Raw genomic sequence first — 18,712 nt, forward strand, 5'->3', positions numbered from 1 at the left:
TAACAGATAGGTTCTTAAATTAAAATGCAGAACATAGGTACGTTTGAACATTTTATTTCACGCCTGAAAACATGCGTCAGTGCATGTGCGAACATTACGGAAGGCGAACAACTCGCTGTTGAGAGGAATGTCGTTACACGTATTGCCAAATGCATTGACGTTGACGGGCATCATTTTGAGCATTTATTGCATTAATGTGGTATTTACAGGTAATCACGCTGTAACAGCATGTGTTCTCAGAAATGATTAAGTTCACAAAGATACATGAATCACATTGGAACAACCGAAATAAAATGTTCAAACGTACCTATGTTCTGTATTTTAATTTAAAAAACCTATCTGTTACCAACAGTTCGTCTAAAATTGTGAGCCATATTTTTGTATTACAGCGCCATCTATCACAAAGCGAAAAAAGTGGTCCAACTTAAACATTAATATTTCTTTACGAACTACACGAATATGTAATAAAAAATGGGGGTTCCTATTAAAACAAACGCAGTTGACATCCGTTGGACCTATGGCAGCGCCATTTAGCGGGCCAACCATAGCGCCATATGGTTTCCCCCTTGAAGCTGGACAAGTGAGGTTCTTTGTAGTTTTTTGGTTTGATGCTTATTTCGTGAGATATTTGGCGCGGTCACTATCAATGGACCACTCTGTGTACATATATGACGAAACATCTACACAAACAACGCCCGCCATGTTGTCAAACATTCTGTCAATCAAAATCTATGCTTGACAAACATGTCAAACTGCACCATGCACAGTCAAATGTTTGACAGACATAGTACAGTTTGACAATCTGTCTAGTCGTGTACGAGGGCCTTAAAATGCTTGCGACCGTAGCAGCCGACGCCGCTATCTAGCGGCAGGTCTCTCGTTATCGAGAACCGCAGGTCAGAGAACGCAGGCGACCTGGTGGGGCCAGCGCGTTGTGGTGGGAGAATCCCCTAAAGAGCTCCGCGCGCGGCCAAGGCACTCAGAGCCGCTCACACTTCGCAACTGGACGCTCGCCATGGCTCTCGTCGGCGTTCTGTTGGCAGCCCTGGCCGTGGGCCTGTTGCTCTACCTGCTGCTCGTCGCCATCTCCAGGCCTGACAACTTCCCGCCAGGTGGGTCCCGTTGCGAAGTGAAAAACATGTGGTTGCGTGCAGCTGAACTCTGTGATCTACTGGTTCACTCCGTGATAATGTCACAAACTGTCAGGTATGATAGAGAAGGGTAAATGTATCAGTTGTAAGGAGGGACCCTGGTCCGGAAACGGGTAATTTCCAAGAATGATTGCCTATCGAAGTCGCGGTGTCCAAACGATAGCCGAGCGGTTCTAGGCGCTACAGTCTGGAACCGTGCGACCGCTACGGTCGCAGGTTCGAATCCTGCCTTGGGCATGGGTGTGTGTGATGTCCTTAGGTTAGTTAGGTTTAAGTAGTTCCAAGTTCTAGGGGACTGATGACCTCAGAAGTTACGTCCCATAGTGCTCAGAGCCATTTGAACCAAACTGTACATGTCGAACGTGCGATCGTAAATCGATCATGCGACTCCGGTGGCGGGCGTTGTGAGTCTGTTTACGGTGGTCGCTACAGCAACGACAAACAAAAGCCTCACAAAAATACTTGTAATTGAGAAGGAGACAACTTACCTTATTCGTCATCGGTGTTGTCATCATGCGAAAGTCCATTATGGTTTCTGGATGGATAATTTGGAAGAGCCGAACTATGTATTCTTCCTGATACTCGTTCATTTTCCGCACTGTCCGCAATGAAATCGTAAACGGTATTTCAGCATCGAAACTGTTCTTACGAAGTTTTCACACACTTCGCACCACCACAGACTACACAGTCCCTTCTTTCCTCGTCTGGTGGTACTCTATATTTTGACAAAATGTCGAACAATTTTCTATGCTGGATAAACATGGAATTACAGTTTTCCATGTGAGAGAATCAGCCAAAGAAACGTCAAGAACACCAGACATCCCACTCACTAACTACATAAATCGTCTGGGATTCCCTAGAAACTCACAAATAATTCGCGGAGGTATGTAATGTAGAGCAACTAAGGGAACGACGGAAAACAGATAAAAATGACGGTCACAAGTAAGTGATGACAACACCCGCCACCAGAGCTATTTACGATCGCACGTTCGATATGTATCGTTTGGACACAGCGACTTCGATAGGCAATCATTCTTGGAAATTACCCGGAAACGACCGGGTCGAAAGTTAAAAGCGAAAATCGTTCTGTTACCTCTGACAGTACATTGCGTGTACCTGTACTGTTGTTGCTAACATTGTAGGGCAGGCAATTTTCAGACGTGATAGTATAGATCAAAACAAGAAAAAGAAGTGCAGTAAACACGGGTTCTAAAACGCATACCCTGCGACTGAAGAGCACTTGTTCATCTTCGTTACTTCGAAATGCGTCTCTTCTGCTGCAGGCTCTTTGGGGTCCATGTTTCTGTAGACCGTAGTACGGAGCAAAACAAGAAAAAAATGTCCAGTAAATGTGAGCTCTAAAGTGCACCCCCTAGAAGTCGTGGGCGCTTCTTCAGTAGAAGAGATGCCTTTCACAGTGTTGAAGATGGACAAGTGCTCATAGGTCTTAACATACTCATTTTATTGGCCATACTTACTAGATTGTTTTTCTTATTTTGGTCAGAGGTATCAGAATGATTTTCCCTTATGGTTTTTGTGGTGTCACCGCCAGACACCACACTTGCTAGGTGGTAGCTTTAAATCGGCCGCGGTCCATTTAGTACATGTCGGACCCGCGTGTCGCCACTGTGTGATCGCAGACCGAGCGCCACCACAAGGCAGGTCTCGAGATACGGACTAGCACTCGCCCCAGTTATACGACGACTTTGCTAGCGACTACACTGACGAAGCCTTTCTCTCATTTGCCGAGAGACTGTTAGAATAGCCTTCAGCTAAGTCCATGGCTACGACCTAGCAAGGCGCCATTAGCCTTACATAGTTTGATAGTTATCGTATGAAATGTTTCATCAAGAACGTTGTAAACCAATGACGGATTAAAAGTTAAGTATTAAAGCAGCTACGTACTTTTCTTGCTACCATTCATTACGTATCCTGTTTCAGACCTTTATCTAGCTTACGTGAGATTACGCGTGCCTTTCAGCTACTTCAGTGTGGCGTAGCTGTCTTGTTACGCCACAACAGTTTTCGACTCGGCCACTTCTGGACCAGGTTTACTTACCTCAAATTGATACATTTATTCTTCTCCACAAATCCTGAAAGTTTTGTCACGGAATCAGCCAGTATATTAACCGGCTTCTTGCTGTTAGATTGTCAGACTGGCTATTCTGCCATTGCTCCGAACATAAATACCTCAGGTAATCACGAATATTCCGCTCGGCGAACATCCGATGTTTCCAGTCAAAAGACATCTACATCTACATCTACATGGATACTCTGCAAATCACATTTAAGTGCCTGGTAGAGGATTCATCGAGCCACCTTCACAATTCTCTATTATTCCAATCTCGCATAGCGCGCGGAAAGAATGAACACCTATATCTTTCCGTACGAGCTCTGATTTCCCTTATTTTATTGTGGTGATCGTTCCCCCCTATGCAGGTCGGTGTCAACAAAATATTTTCGCATTCGGAGGAGAAAGTTGGTGATTGGAATTTCATGAGAAGATTCCGTTGCTACGAAAAACGCCTTTCTTCTAATGATTTCAAGCCCAAATCCTGTATCATTTCTGTGACACCCTTTCCCATATTTCGCGATAATACAAAACGTGCTGCCTTTCTTTGAACCTTTCTGATGTACTCCGTCAGTCCTACCTGGTGAGGATCCCACACCGCGCAGCAGTATTCTAAAAGAGGACGGACAAGCGTAGTGTAGGCAGTCTCCTTAGTAGGTCTGTTACATTTTCTAAGTGTCCTGCCAATAAAACGCAGCCTTTGGTTAGCCTTCCCCACAACATTTTCGATGTGTTCCTTCCAAGTTAAGTTGTTCGTTATTGTAATACCTAGGTATTTAGTTGAATTTACGGCTTTTAGATTAGACTGATTTATCGTGTAACCAAAGTTTAACGAGTTCCTTTTAAGCACTCATGTGGATGACTTCTCACTTTTCGTTATTTAGGGTCAACTACCACTTTTCGCACCATTCATATATTTTTTCTAATTCGTTTTGCAGTTTGTTTTGATCTCCTGGTGACTTTATTAGTCGATAAACGAAAGCGTCATCTGCAAACAACCTAAGACGGCTGCTCAGATTGTCTCCCAAATCGTTTATATTGATAAGGAACAGCATATGGCCTATAACACTACCTTGGGGGACGGCTGAAATCACTTCTGTTTTATTCCATGACTTTCCGTCAGTTACTGCGAACTGTGACCTCTCTGACAGGAAATCGCAAATCCAGTCACATAACTGAGACGATATTCCATAAGCACGCAATTTTACTACGAGCCGCTTGTTTGGTACAGTGTCAAAAGTCTTCCGGAAATCCAGGAATACGGAACAAATAAGGAACAGAAAAAGGCCTATGAACAAATTAATAATACATGAAAAGTATTCGGAGTTACGAACATGGACAACCATCAGCTGTATAATGGTTGGAAACATACGGATGTTTGGGTCTGGTGTTCAGTCGTGCTTAAAAAAAGTGGTAAGACGACCGTTCGCAATAAGAAGAAAATCCAGGTTCGAGTCCCGGTTTGGCATAAATTTTCACTGTCGCCATTCCATTACACAACTGATGGTCGTCCATATTCACAGCTGCGAATACATTTCATAATGGCTGCAGTAGCCGCAGTGGCTGCTCCTTCGGCCGTGTATGCATATCTGAAGGAATACTGCATCGATTTTGGAACAACACAGACACTGTAATACCGTAATAAATAATAATTATTGAATTTTGGGAAACACCACCACTCGTCTGACAATTCTGAAAGGCTACTTTTCTTACCTATACAACACTGCAGTACGAACTCGAGGCTTTCGTAGGATTCCGTTATTTAACCCTTTCAGACCCTCTGGCTACAATTGTGTACATTAACTTTTACTGTGTCTCAGCTGCAACAGAAGTCTTTTTTTCGCAATGGAAACCTGAGGTCACATTCGTGAATGATCAGCCTTTCCATCATGCGAAAGTGCTGTCAAACTGTTGGCCACCATTATGAAAATATCAGCAAGTCAATGTAGCAGTACCGAGCAGCTCCTGACCACCAGAATAGACGGGTGTGGTTGGCTCGCTATATTGTACTGTGTAATTAAATATTGTTATTGTTATTTTGCATGTCAGTTACTGAATGATCATTTTACTGTAAGGGTGGTCCATTGATAGTGGCCGGGCCAAATATCTCACGAAATAAGTGTCAAACGAAACAACTACAAAGAACGAAACTTGTCTAGCTTGAAGGGGGAAACCAGATGGCGCTATGGTTGGCCCGCTAGATGGCGCTGCCATAGGTCAAAGAGATATCAACTGCATTTTTTTTAAAATAAAGAACCCCCATTTTTATTACATATTCGTGTAGTATGTGAAGAAATATGAATGTTTTAGTTCGACCACTTTTTTCGCTTTGTGACAGTTGGCGCTGTAATAGTCACAAACGTATAAGTACGTGGTATCACTTAACATTCCCCCAGTGCGGACGGTATTTGCTTCGTCATACATTACCCGTGTTAAAATGGACCGTTTACCAATTGCGGAAGAGGTCGATATCGTGTTGATGTATGGCTATTGTGATCAAAATGCCCAATGGGCGTGTGCTATGTATGCTGCTTGGTATCCTGGACGCATCATCCAAGTGTGCGGACCGTTCGCCGGATGATTACGTTATTTAAGGAAACAGGAATTGCTCAGCCACATGTGAAACGTCAACCACGACCTGCAACAAATAATGATGCCCAAGTAAGCGTTTTAGCTGCTGTCGCGGCTAATCCGCAAATCAGTAGCAGACAAATTGCGTGAGAATGCTACATCAACATCGATTGCACCCGTACCATATTTCTATGCACCAGGAATTGCATGGCGACGACTTTGAACGTCGTGTACAGTTCTGCCACTGGGCACAAGAGAAATTACGGGACGATGACAGATTTTTTTGCACGCGTTCTATTTAGCGACGAAGCGTCATTCACCAACAGCTGTAACGTAAACCGGGATAATATGCACTACTGGGCAACGGAAATTCCACGATGGCTGCGACAAGTGGAGCATCAGCGACCTTGGCGGGTTAATGTATGGTGCGGCATTATGGTAGGAAGGATAATTGGCCCCCATTTTATCGATGGCAATCTAAATGGTGCAATGTATGCTGGTTTCCTACGTGATGTTCTAATGATGTTACTGCAAGATGTTTCACTGCATGACAGAATGGCGATGTACTTCCAACGTGATGGATGTCCGGCACATAGCTCGCGTGCGGTTGAAGCGGTATTGAATAGCGTTATTTCATGACAGGTGGATTGGTCGTCGAAGCCCGCACGTTCACCGGATCTGATGTCCGCGGATTTCTTTCTGTGGGGAATGTTGAAGGATATTTGCTATCGTGATCCGCCGACAACGCCTGACAACAGGCGTCAGCGCATTGTCAATGCATGTGCGAACGTTACGGAAGGCGAACTACTCGCTGTTGAGAGGAATGTCTTTACACGATTGCCAAATGCTTTGAGGTTGACGGACATCATTTTGAGCATTTATTGCATTAATGTGGTATTTAAAAGTAATCAAGCTGTAACAGCATGCGTTCTCAAAAATGATAAGTTCACAAAGGTACATGTATCAAATCGGAACAACCGATATAAAATGTTCAAACGTACCTATGTTCTGTATTTTAATTTAAAAAACCTATATGTTACCAACTGTTGGTCTAAAATTGTGAGCCATATGTTTGTGACTATCACAGTGCCATCTATCACGAAGCGAAAAAAGTGGTCCAACTAAAACATTCATATTTCTTTACGTACTACACGAATATGTAATAAAAAATGGGGGTTTCTATTTTAAAAAACGCAGTTGATATCCGTTTGACCTATGGCAGCGCCATCTAGCGGGCCAACCATAGAGCCATCTGGTTTCCCCCTTCAAGTTAGACAAGTTTCGTTTTTGTAGTTTTTTCGTCTGACGCTTATTTCGTGAGATATTTGGCCCGGTCACGATCAGTAGACCATCCTGTATACCACAACAGAGAATATTTCGTAATTAGTTATTGTAGTCCATAAAACGAAGCCAATGTACTAACTATGTTTTGAAAATTCGGTTCATGTCACTCGGCAGGGTGCCTGTTTGGCGGCTTCCAGGGGCAATTTGATTTTCAGTATTTCATATGATTTTACAAGTTGTGACATAATCACGAAAAAGTTTACATCGTTCCAGGAAAATATTTGCTTTATTATAATTCCCATTTTGGAGCACAATGTTTACTTGTAATCAGATAATTTGTTTCGGTAGGTGATGATCGTCTTCAGACCTAGGTAGAAACTTTTCATATAGTTATTGAACCAATTTAAAAATTTAAAATTCTGTCATAACTTACTCATTAGGCATTACGGACTTAACAAACACAGTACGACAAGGATTGGAATTAGAAATGGTTCAAATGGCTCTGAGCTGTATGGGACTTAACAGCTGAGGTCATCAGTCCCCTAGAACTCAGAACTGCTGAAACCTAACTAACCTAAGGACACCACACACACACATCCATGCCCGAGGCAGGATTCGAACGAGCGACCGTAGCAGTCGTGCGGTTCCAGACTGAAGCAACTAGAGCCGCTCGGCCACCCCGGCCGCCCATGTCCTATCATCCTGTCCCTTCTCTTATCAGTGTTTTCCAGATGTTTCTCTCGAACCCGGGATCTCCTGCTTACATGGCAGTCGCTCTGTCCACCTGAGCCAACGAGGGCACAGAGGATAGTGCGCCTGCAGGGACTTATCCCTATCCCTTGCACGCTCTCCGGGAGACAGACATTCCCAACATGTCCACACGCTACATTTGTAGTGCTCCTAATAGATGTTCGCCCATCACACTCATTGCTCGTGGCAGATTAAGCTACCAAGTCCCGTATGAGTTGGGGCATAGCGTGTGCGATCGCTCAAGAAGGCCAATGGCTGGGAAGCCTTTTTTAACTATATATGAAGGTAGTAACTGTTCCCGATTTAATTATTATTTCTTTCTAGAAAAGCTCCACGGTCATCAATGGTATCTGTTCTTCCGGGAAATGTTCAAAATGTCCTCCGTTAGCGAGGATACATGCATCCACCCTCCGTCGCATGGAATCCCTGATGCGCTGATGCAGCCCTGGAGAATGGCGTATTGTATTACAGCCGTCCACAATACGAGCACGAAGAGTCTCTACATTTGGTACCGGGGTTGTGTAGACAAGAGCTTTCAAATGTCCCCATAAATGAAAGTCAAGAGGGTTGAGGTCAGGAGAGCGTGGAGGCCATGGAATTGGTCCGCCTCTACCAATCCATCGGTCACCGAATCTGTTGTTGAGAAGCGTACGAACACTTCGACTGAAATGTGCAGGAGCTCCATCGTGCATGAACCACATGTTGTGTCGTACTTGTAAAGGCACATGTTCTAGCAGCACAGGTAGAGTATCCCGTATGAAATCATGATAACGTGCCCCATCGAGCGTAGGTGGAAGAACATGGGGCCCAATCAAGACATCACCAACAATGCCTGCGCAAACGTTCACAGAAAATCTATGTCGATGACGTGATTGCACAATTGCGTGCGGATTCTCGTCAGCTCACACATGTTGATTGTGAAAATTTACAATTTGATCACGTTGGAATGAAGCCTCATCCGTAAAGAGAATATTTGCACTGAAATGAGGATTGACACATTCGCAGAAGTGTACCCGTGTAGGCCAATAAGCTGCTGATAGTGCCTGCACACGCTGTACATGGTACACAAACAACTGGTTCTCCCGTAGCACTTTCCATACAGTGACGTGGTCAACGTTACCTTGTACAGCAGCAATTTATCTGACACTGACATTAGGGTTATCGTCAACTGCACGAAGAATTGCCTCGTCCATTGCAGGTGTCCTCGTCGTTCTAGGTCTTCCCCAGTCGCGAGTCATAGGCTGGAATGTTCCGTGCTCCCTAAGGCGCCGATCAATTGCTTCGAACGTCTTCCTGTCGGGACACCTTCCTTCTGGAAATCTGTCTCGATACAAACGTACCGCGCCACGGCTATTGCCCCGTGCTAATCCATACATCAAATGGGCATCTGCCAACTCCACATTTGTAAACATTGCACTGACTGCAAAACCACGTTCGTGATGAACACTAACCTGTTGACACTACGTACTGATGTGCTTGATGTTAGTACTGTAGAGCAATGATTCGCATGTCAACACAGGCACCGTAGTCAACATTACCTTCCTTCAATTGGCCAACTGTCGGTGACTCGAGGAAGTACAGTACATACTGACGAAACTAAAATGAGCCCTAACATGGAAATTAAGCGTTACCGGACGCATGTCCACATAACATCTTTTCTTTATTTGGGTGCGAGGAATGTTTCCTGAAAGTTTGGCCGTACCTTTTTGTAACACCCTGTACATTCTGGCACCTGATTACGCAGCTGAGCACAGCCAGTTATTACGCGCGGCTTACTGCACGGAGCTTCTGTTGTACGAAATGGTAGGTCATAGGACCGCGAGTCACTTACATGTAAATCCTTTTTTTGATTAAACAGAGAAAAGTGTATAATTGGCCAGTGTCTATTTAGTATCCGTAGTACGTAACGGAAAAACGCCTGTGGTTAGACATCGAGAAGGCGTGCTTTGTGGCATGTCACGACTACTATTTATGGCTCAAAACAAGTAGTTCTGAAAGAACTTTCACCTATTATTGCGAAATGTAACAGTTAAATCGCAAATGAAATTGCTGGAACGAAGTGCGAAATACGTCTAAACTGGAGAAAGAGTCCGTGCAATCAATTTAGTTCCTTCAGCTCTAAAATAAGGTGTGATAGATATTTTCCGTACTATGTTAATATCAATATCTATTAATTATGGTTTCAGTGTGGGGAAAGGGAAGCGAGTGAAAGAAACCTTAAAAAGAGTCACAGACGAGGCAGAAAAACTTAATTTAGAGGAGGGTGGCGAGAAGAAGACAAATGTAAGCATTGATGGCAAATCCAAAGGAGAGGAAGTGGTGGGGGGAGGATGCCGGGGTGGGAGGCAGATAGCGATCTGTTCGAACAGGTCCTCTGTTCACATGTCTTCTGAAATTTGACTGGGCAGAGTACACTGCCTCTGCAGCAAACATACTGATGGAAGGGCCTAACTGTAAAAATGCTTATGTATTTACTGGAGCGAATCTCCACTGCCACTATTTTTCGCTGTCTGATGGACTCCCGTATTTTGTCCTGTTCCGTAGTGCACATGGAAAAATACTGGCTGCCTGGGCAGTAACGATAGTTGCCGGCTGTTTACACCTCCCGTATCCACCTGGATCTAAGCGTCCTACTATAGGGTGGCGAGTTGTTCTCAACGCCCCTTAATCACAATGTCTCGATTCAGACTATGGTCTGTGCTGGGCATTGACGGCCATACCGTAGTGGTAACACCGGTTCCCGTCAGATCACCGAAGTTAAGCGCTGTCGGGCTGGGCTAGCACTTGGATGGTGACCATCCGATCTGCCGAGCGCTGTTGGCAAGCGGGACGCACTCCGGCACCTCTCCTTGTGAAGCAAACTGAGCTACTTGAATGAGAAGTAATGGTTCCCGTCACTAAAACTGACAACAGCCGGGAAAGCGGTTTATTATTATAAAGTTTTTCGCTTCTGCAGGCCCTTCCAAGCTGACGTACGTACTTTTCTAGCATTGTGTAGGCGCGTGGTACAAACTGAGCTGGCTACACTACTGGCATGTTTTACTACTGTCTTTTGAAAGACGCACACTCAAGTCCAGTGCTTCAGTTGTCATCTGTTTCACAATACCGTAGATAATTTCCAGTAGGACATTAAGTTTTATGAATGATTTGTATTTCCAACTTAATCTCAAACTTCGTTTACGCAAAATTTTCACTGTCTTGTTTAATTTATCCTTTGCGAACCATATTAAAGTTTAAGGTTTTGTCGCTCCAAAAAGCCTGCCGGCCTGGGCGGTGACACGGTTAGCTCCCTCCTCTCCCCCCCCCCCTCCCCCCCCCCCCCCCCCCCCCCCCCGTGACAAACGTCCTGCGGAACGTTTCAGGGAAAGTCTTGAGTACATAGGAATTAAATATCCAGATTATCCAGAGACTTTAATCTGGCATCCATTGACTGGGAAAATCACAGGGTGCAGAAGCAAACACTCGTGTGAAGTTATTCTAGGAGCGCTCTCAACGTACAACCTTGAGCAATTGGTTAGAAAACCAACTCGAGATGGGAACATATTAGATATCTTGGCGACAAACAGACCTGATCTTTTTGAAGAAATTAGTCTAGAAGAAGGTATTATCGAACAATGTCGCAGTGGCTTCTATGTCAGTGGAAGTTGAAAAAAAAAAAAATAAATAAACAAAGAAGCAGCGTAGAGTTTTCTTGTTTGGCAAAGCATACAAAAGTGTCATTAATGAATATCTGCATAGTAAGCTCCAAGCATTCACCGCTGGACACATATATATTGAATATCTTTGGTCGAAATTTAAAGTTATTGTCCACCATGTGCTAGAGAAGTATGTGCCTAGCAAAAATATAGGGGAGGGAAAGATCACCTTCGTGCAACAAACATATTGGGATATTGCTGAGTAAGCAGAGAATTTTGCACAGTCGTGCCCCGCTGACAAACAGAAATTATGCGAAATGAAAGCAGCTGTCAAAAGGTCAGTGAGAGATTCTTTTAACGAATTTGAAAGCAACATTTTACCTGCAGATTCTAAAAATAACCCCTAAAATTTAAAATCTGTGAACGCTACAAATAATTCAATACCTTCTCTTCCTGACAGTACGGGTAATGTAACAGATGATGATAAAGAGAAGGCCGAAATTCTAAACCTAGCTTTCAAAAACTCGTTTGCCGTAGAGGACTGCAGTACCATTCCCCCTTTCAAATATCGAACAAACGCAAGGATGGCTGACGTAGTGTTTAGTGTATTTGGGATTGTAAAACAGTTAAGATCCTTAGACGTCAGGAACTTATCTGGCACAGACAGCATCCCCGTAAGATTATATGTTGGCTATGCTACAGATATAGCACCATTCTTATCCATCATCTATCAGAAATCATTGGAACAGGGGAAAATTCCATGGGACTGGAAGAAGGCCCAGGTCATAGCAATCTATAAAAAGGGTAGAAAATCGGATGCACATAATTACCGGCCAAATTCACTGACATCGATTTGTTGTAGAATCATAGAACGTATTTAGTGTTCGGACATAATGACCTTTCTAGACTCTGAGAAGCTCATCTGCAAAAACCAGCACGGTTTCAGGAAACAGCGGTCATGCGAGACACAGCTGGCCCTCTTTGTGCATGATATACAACAGGCTATAGATACCGGCTCCCAGGTTGATGCCATATTTATCGACTTTCGTAAGGCGGTCGACTCATTTCCGCACTGTCGCTTGCTACAAAAAGCGCGCGATTACGGTCTATCCGATGACATATGCGGTTGGATAGAAAGTTTTCTAACAGACAGGGAGCAGTATGTCGTCCTGAACGGGGTGACTTCAACAGAAACAAGCGCAACTTCCGGTGTGCCCCAGGGCAGCGTAATAGGTCCGCTGCTTTTTATGATTTACATAATCGATCTGGTTCATGGTATTGACAGCGGCATTAGACTGTTTGCCGATGATGCTGTAATCGCGTGAACAAATCAATGAGGAGTTGCAGAGAATAAATGCGTGATGTAATGACCGGCAGTTATCTCTCAATATTAGCAAGTGTAACCTACTGCATATAACAAGGCGAAAATCCCCATTAATGTACGAGTACAAAATAAATGCCCAGTCTTTGGAAGCGGTAATGTCCCTCAAGTATCTGGGTGTGACTATTCGAAATGATCTCAAATGGAATGATCAGATTACACAAGTAACGGGTAAGGCGAACTGTAGATTGCGGTTTATTGGTAGAATCCTGAAGCGATGCAGTCCTTCAACGAAGGAAATTGCTTACAATACTTAAGTTCGTTCAGTCTTATTGTTCGTCTGTGTGGGACCCTTACCAGTTGGGTCTGATTCAAGAGATTGAGAAGGTCCAAAGAAGAGCGGCAAGATTCGTGACTGGTACATTTAGCCACCGCGAGAGCGTTACAAATCTCATAGAAAGTTTGAAGTGGGGCACACTTGCAGATAGACGGCGCGCTAAACGGAAGGGGCTGCTCACTAAATTCCGAAATTCGATCTTGGCCGAGGACGTAGAGCATATATTATTACCACCAACTTTCAAACCGCGCAATGATCGCCATTCAAAGATTAGGGAAATTAGAGCTCGTACTGAGGCGTTCAGACAGTCGTTTTTCTCTCGCGCGATCCGCGAGTGGAACAGAGGGGGGGGGGGGGGGGGGGGGGGGGAAATATGACTTTGGCGCGAATTGTGCCCTCCGCCACACACCGCTTGGTGGCTAGTGGAGTATATATGTAGATGTAGATCCAGCGCGCATCCGGTCGCCCCTAAAACTTTGAACCTTTCTAGATACCTAATTCAAATCCATAGAATTTTGATTTGAATTGGTGTGTTCAACGTTGGTTTACACACATCAGCTGTACGATAAAAAATGTTTTTATCTAGGTTCACTCTTACACAGAAGATAACAGTAACCAGCCACTTTTTACAACGCTATTTACTTATTTAAATAGCGTCGGTACCGGTTTTTAACCAAGAGGTTTATCTTCAGACGGCTAGTTCACAAAATGGTTCAAATGGCTCTGAGCACTATGGGACTCATCTGCTGTGGTCATCAGCCCCTAGAACTCAGAACTACTTAAACCTAACTAACCTAAGGACATCACACACATCCATGCCCGAGGCAGGATTCGAACCTGCGACCGTAGCAGTCGCACGGTTCCGGACTGCGCGCCTAGAACCGCGAGACCACCGCGGCCGGCGGCTAGTTCACATTTTCAATTAGCTTTCGTCTTTTGTTTCCCCAACTGACGAAATTTCCTTGGTGTGGTGGTGCCGATGAAATATTCGCGCCATTATGTTCCAGTGCAGAGTGCTTTTAATCTTGCAGCAGCGAAAACTGTATGATGAATTTTTTTATGAATATGTATGCACATAATGTAAAGCACCACTCACACACTAAGAAGTTTCATCACATGGAGGTACGTAAACAAAGATGGCAATATTACAACCTGCTTTACATTATGTACACACATATCCATAAAAAAAGTCCCTCAGGACGACATCCAACAACAGTATCAATCAAAGACAAGTTGGACGCATAAGGTCCAGATTTGGACCAAAGCCTTATTAACATGCTCAGTGTGCGGAGCTCTTCTCTTGAATAAATCATCCATTTTTTTCTGAAACTGTAATCATTTGTTTGTCTGTACTTGTATATAACATCTACAGCTTTCCATCTCGTTCGGATAATTTGTGATGCGCTTATTTTTTGGTCTTAGTTTGTTTGGTATTCATTCGTTACGGAAATATTTAGAATACCTAGCATTAGCTGTCTCGCTCTGAGTGTGTGTGTGTGTGTGTGTGTGTGTGTGTGTGTGCGCGCGCGTGCGTGAGGGAGAGAGACAGAGACAGAGAGAGAGAGAGAGAGAGAGAGAGAGAGAGAGAGAGACAGACAGAGAGTGAGAGGACGTAATCTATTGGCGTCGTGTCATCCTAACCATGACTACAGTGTGTATTAATATATGACAGATATAAGGAAATTAATTCTGCTTATTTCAGCAAGCAAGTATTGCGACAAACGAACCGCTTCAGTCATCCGTCAGTTATCGTGTGACCGCCGGGGCGTGTCGATCGTAAATTGAATGATAGCAGTGTTGTCGCGGACTTTAACCAGTGTGACGCGATATCGGCCTTGGCAACTTACCAGAGATTTGTTCTAACTATCACAATTTGGCTGTTGACATTCTTATCGGCGTTCGCGTGCAGCAAGTTTGTAAACTCAGTTGTACTGTTTTGTTTTGCTACCAGACATGGTTTCAAGTGGGAGATAAGCTTTGCGCAACGCATTCTCAAATGTACCGTGTCTCACACGGTGACGATCCATTCGCCGGGTGTCAACGAACATTTTTCAGGAAAATTTCATCTTACCTCACCTACACTATGTGATCAAAAGTATCCGGACACCTGGCTGGAAATGACTTACAAGTTCGTGGCGCAATCCATCGGTAATGCTGGAATTCAATATGGTGTTGGCCCATCCTTAGCCTAGATGATGACAACTTCCACTCTCGCAGGCGTACGTTCAGTCAGGTGCTGGGAGAGGAGTGCTGCATTGAGGAGAGGTATCGAAGTTGGTCGGTGAAGCCTGGCACGAAGTCGGCGTTCCCAAACATCGGAAAGGTGTTCTATAGGATTCAGGTCAGGACTCTAAGCAGGCCAGTCTGCTATAGGTCGTGCATTATGCTGAATCGTGTTGAAACATGCAATCGCAATCCCCGAATTTCTCTTCAACAGTGGGAAGCAAGAAGGTGGTTAAAGCAGCTATGTAGGCCTGTGCTGTGATAATGCCACGCAAAACAACAAGGGTGCAAGCCCCCTCTATGGAAAACACGACCACACCATAACACCACCGCTTCCGAATTTTACTGTTGGCAGTACACACGCTGGAAGATAACGTTCATTCGCCATACCCGCACCCTGCCATCGGATCGCCACATTGCGTACCGTGATTCGTCACTACACACAACGGTTTTCCACTGTTCAATCGTCCAATGTTTACGCTTCTTACACCAAGCGAGGCGTCGTTTGGCATGATGTGTGGTCCATGAGCAGCTGCTCGACCATGAAATATAAGTTTTCCCACCTCCTGCCTAACTTTATAGTACTTGCAGTGGATCCTGATGCAGTTTGGAATTCCTATGTGATGGTCTGGATAGATATCTGCCCACTACACTTTACGATCGTCTTCAACTATCGGCGGTGTCTGTCGGTCAAAAAATGGTTCAAATGGCTCTGAGCACTGTGGGACTTAACATCTGAGGTCATTAGTCCCCTAGAACTTAGAACTACTTAAACTTATCTAAACTAAGGACATCACACACATCCGTGCCCAAGGCAGGATTAGAACCTGCGACCGCAGCAGTCGTGCGGTTCCGGACTGAAGCGCCTAGAACCGCTCGACCACCGCGGCCGGCTCTGTCAATCAACAGGCGAGGTCCACCAGTACGCTTTTGTGCCATGTGTGTCCCTTTACGTTTCCATTTCACTGTCACATCAGAAACAGTGGACCTTGGGATGTTTAGGAGTGTGGAAATCTCGCGTACAGACGTATGACACATGTGACACCCAATCATCTGTCCACGCTAGAAGTCCGCGAGTTCGGCGGAGCGCCCCGTTCTGTCCTCTCACGATGTCTAATGACTACTGAGGTCGTTGATATGGAGTACCTGGCAGCAGGTGGCAGCGGGATGCACCTAATATGAAAAGCGTATGTTTTGGGGGGTGTCCGGATACTTTTGATCACATAGTGTATATCTAGATGATGGCCAACGAAACCTTAGCATTGGTTCAAAGGCAGAAGTGCAAAAACACATAAACAGATTCGACTTTTGCCGTCTGTCTGCGTCACTAACCCGCAATTACACACCCTACAGGATACATCAGAAACGTTCACCCAGTTTCACGGCACTATATCTTCTATGTCAATGAATTTAAAAAGTTGGAGTTAATTTTGTCTTACACACGACAACAAAGTCCTTACATTGGAAGGTACCATCCGCTTTTACAAGCGTATATCTGTGGTTGTTTGCATGCCCACACACTATCTGATCAGAGGTCTCAGATGTTCGTATGGGGTGTGTCCATTCTTCAGCTTCACGGCGCCTTGAATTCTGATGGGGATACTTTCAGTGAGGTTTCTGAATGTCTCTGGGGGAATGGCAGCCCATACTTCCTCAACTCCCAGACCATAGAAGGTAGTGATATTGGACGCTGCGGTCTGGAGCGAAATGATGGTCTGACGCACCGGGAAGGTCTTCTGTTGGAATCTGGTCAGGACCATAGTCCCACATATGCTGCTTTATGACACAGTGCATTGTCATAGCGGTACAATCAATCATCGTTTCCGAACTCTTTCCCTAATGTATGTAGTAGGCAATGCCGTACAATGTATTCATACCCTTCTACATTTAGCTTTTTCTTAAGCACAATAAGTGGATCACACCCTATCCCTGAAAACTACCCCCATACCGTAACTTAATCTCCGTACTTCACTGTTAGCAAAAAAAAAAAAAAGTTTCAAATGGCTCTAAGCACTATGGGACTTAACATCTTAGGTCATCAGTCCCCTAGACTTAGGACTACTTAAACTTAAGTCACACACATCCATGCCCGAGGCACGATTCGAACTTGCGACCGTAGCAGCAGAGCGGTTCGGGACTGAATCGCCTAGAACCGCTCGACCACAGCGGCCGGCACTATTAGCACAACACACGATGGCAGCTAAAACGGAGGTGGCTTACAAAACACTCGTTCGACCTATACTTGAGTATTTCTTAATAATGTGGGATCCGTACCAGGTCGGGTTGACAGAGGAGATAGAGAAGATCCAAAGAAGAGCGGCGCGTTTCATCACAGGGTTATTTGGTAAGCGTGATAGCGTTACGGAGATGTTTAGCAAACTCAAGTGGCAGACTCTGCAAGAGAGGCGCTCTGCATCGCGGTGTAGCTTGCTGTCCAGGTTTCGAGAGGGTGCGTTTCTGGATGAGGTGTCGAATATATTGTTTCCCCCTACTTATACCTCCCGAGGAGATCAGGAATGTAAAATTAGAGAGATTCGAGCGCGCACGGAGGCTTTCCGGCAGTCGTTCTTCCCGCGAACCATACGCGACTGGAACAGGAAAGGGGGGGTAATGACAATGGCACGTAAAGTGCCCTCCGCCACACACCGTTGTGTGGCTTGCGGAGTATAAATTTAGATGTAGATGAAGATGTAGGCCCTGCAGGTATTCGTCCAACTCAAAGCCTTCCATCGGCTTGCGACAGGGTTCAGCATGACTTCATCACTCCAAGTTACTCGGTTGCAGGCCGGCCGGAGTGGCCGAGCGGTTCTAGGCGCCACAGTCTGGAACCGCGCGACTGCTACGGTCGCAAGTTCGAATCCTGCCTCGGGCATGGATATGTGTGATGTCCTTAGGTTAGTTAGGTTTAAGTAGTTCTAAGTTCTAGGGGACTGATGACCTCAGAAGTTAAGTCCCACAGTGCTCAGAGCCATTTGAACCATTTGAACTCGGTTGCAGTCATCCACTGTCCAGTGGCGTTGTGCGCGGAACGCCCGCGCGGTTAGAGGCGCCTTGCTCCAGTTCGCCCCCTCCCCTCTCCCCCCCTTAACATCTGAGGTTATCAGTCCCCTAGAACTTAGAACTACTTAAACCTAACTAACGTAAGGACACCACACACATCCATGCCCGAGGCAGGATTCGAACCTGCGACCGTAGCGGTCGCGCGGTTCCAGACTGTAGCGCCTAGAACCGCTTGGCCACTCCGGACGGCTCATCGGCATTGATGGCAGGTGTGTCAAACATGTCATAACCTGAATTCGAATATTTGTAGTGACGTTTACACGTTGAATAAAGTGTGTGCACGCCGTAGTTAATAACTAATTTCCGTTT

The 18,712-nt window shown here is 45.0% G+C and overlaps 1 protein-coding gene and 1 pseudogene across 1 annotated transcript in view; both read left to right on the forward strand.

Moving 5' to 3' along the window:
- Nucleotides 1-965: 965 nt before the first annotated feature.
- LOC124718787 (probable cytochrome P450 304a1) overlaps nt 966-18,712 on the forward strand; it is a 104,463-nt gene continuing 86,716 nt past the window's right edge. Inside the window, exon 1 of the mRNA XM_047244395.1 lies at nt 966-1,112. Coding sequence (XP_047100351.1) covers nt 1,016-1,112 — 97 coding nt within the window. The 5' untranslated portion in view covers nt 966-1,015. The remainder of the gene's footprint in view (nt 1,113-18,712) is intronic.
- On the forward strand, nt 10,534-10,650 carry LOC124719256 (annotated as a pseudogene).

This window comes from Schistocerca piceifrons, chromosome 10 (genome assembly GCF_021461385.2).
Source record: "Schistocerca piceifrons isolate TAMUIC-IGC-003096 chromosome 10, iqSchPice1.1, whole genome shotgun sequence".
Taxonomy (NCBI): domain Eukaryota; kingdom Metazoa; phylum Arthropoda; class Insecta; order Orthoptera; family Acrididae; genus Schistocerca; species Schistocerca piceifrons.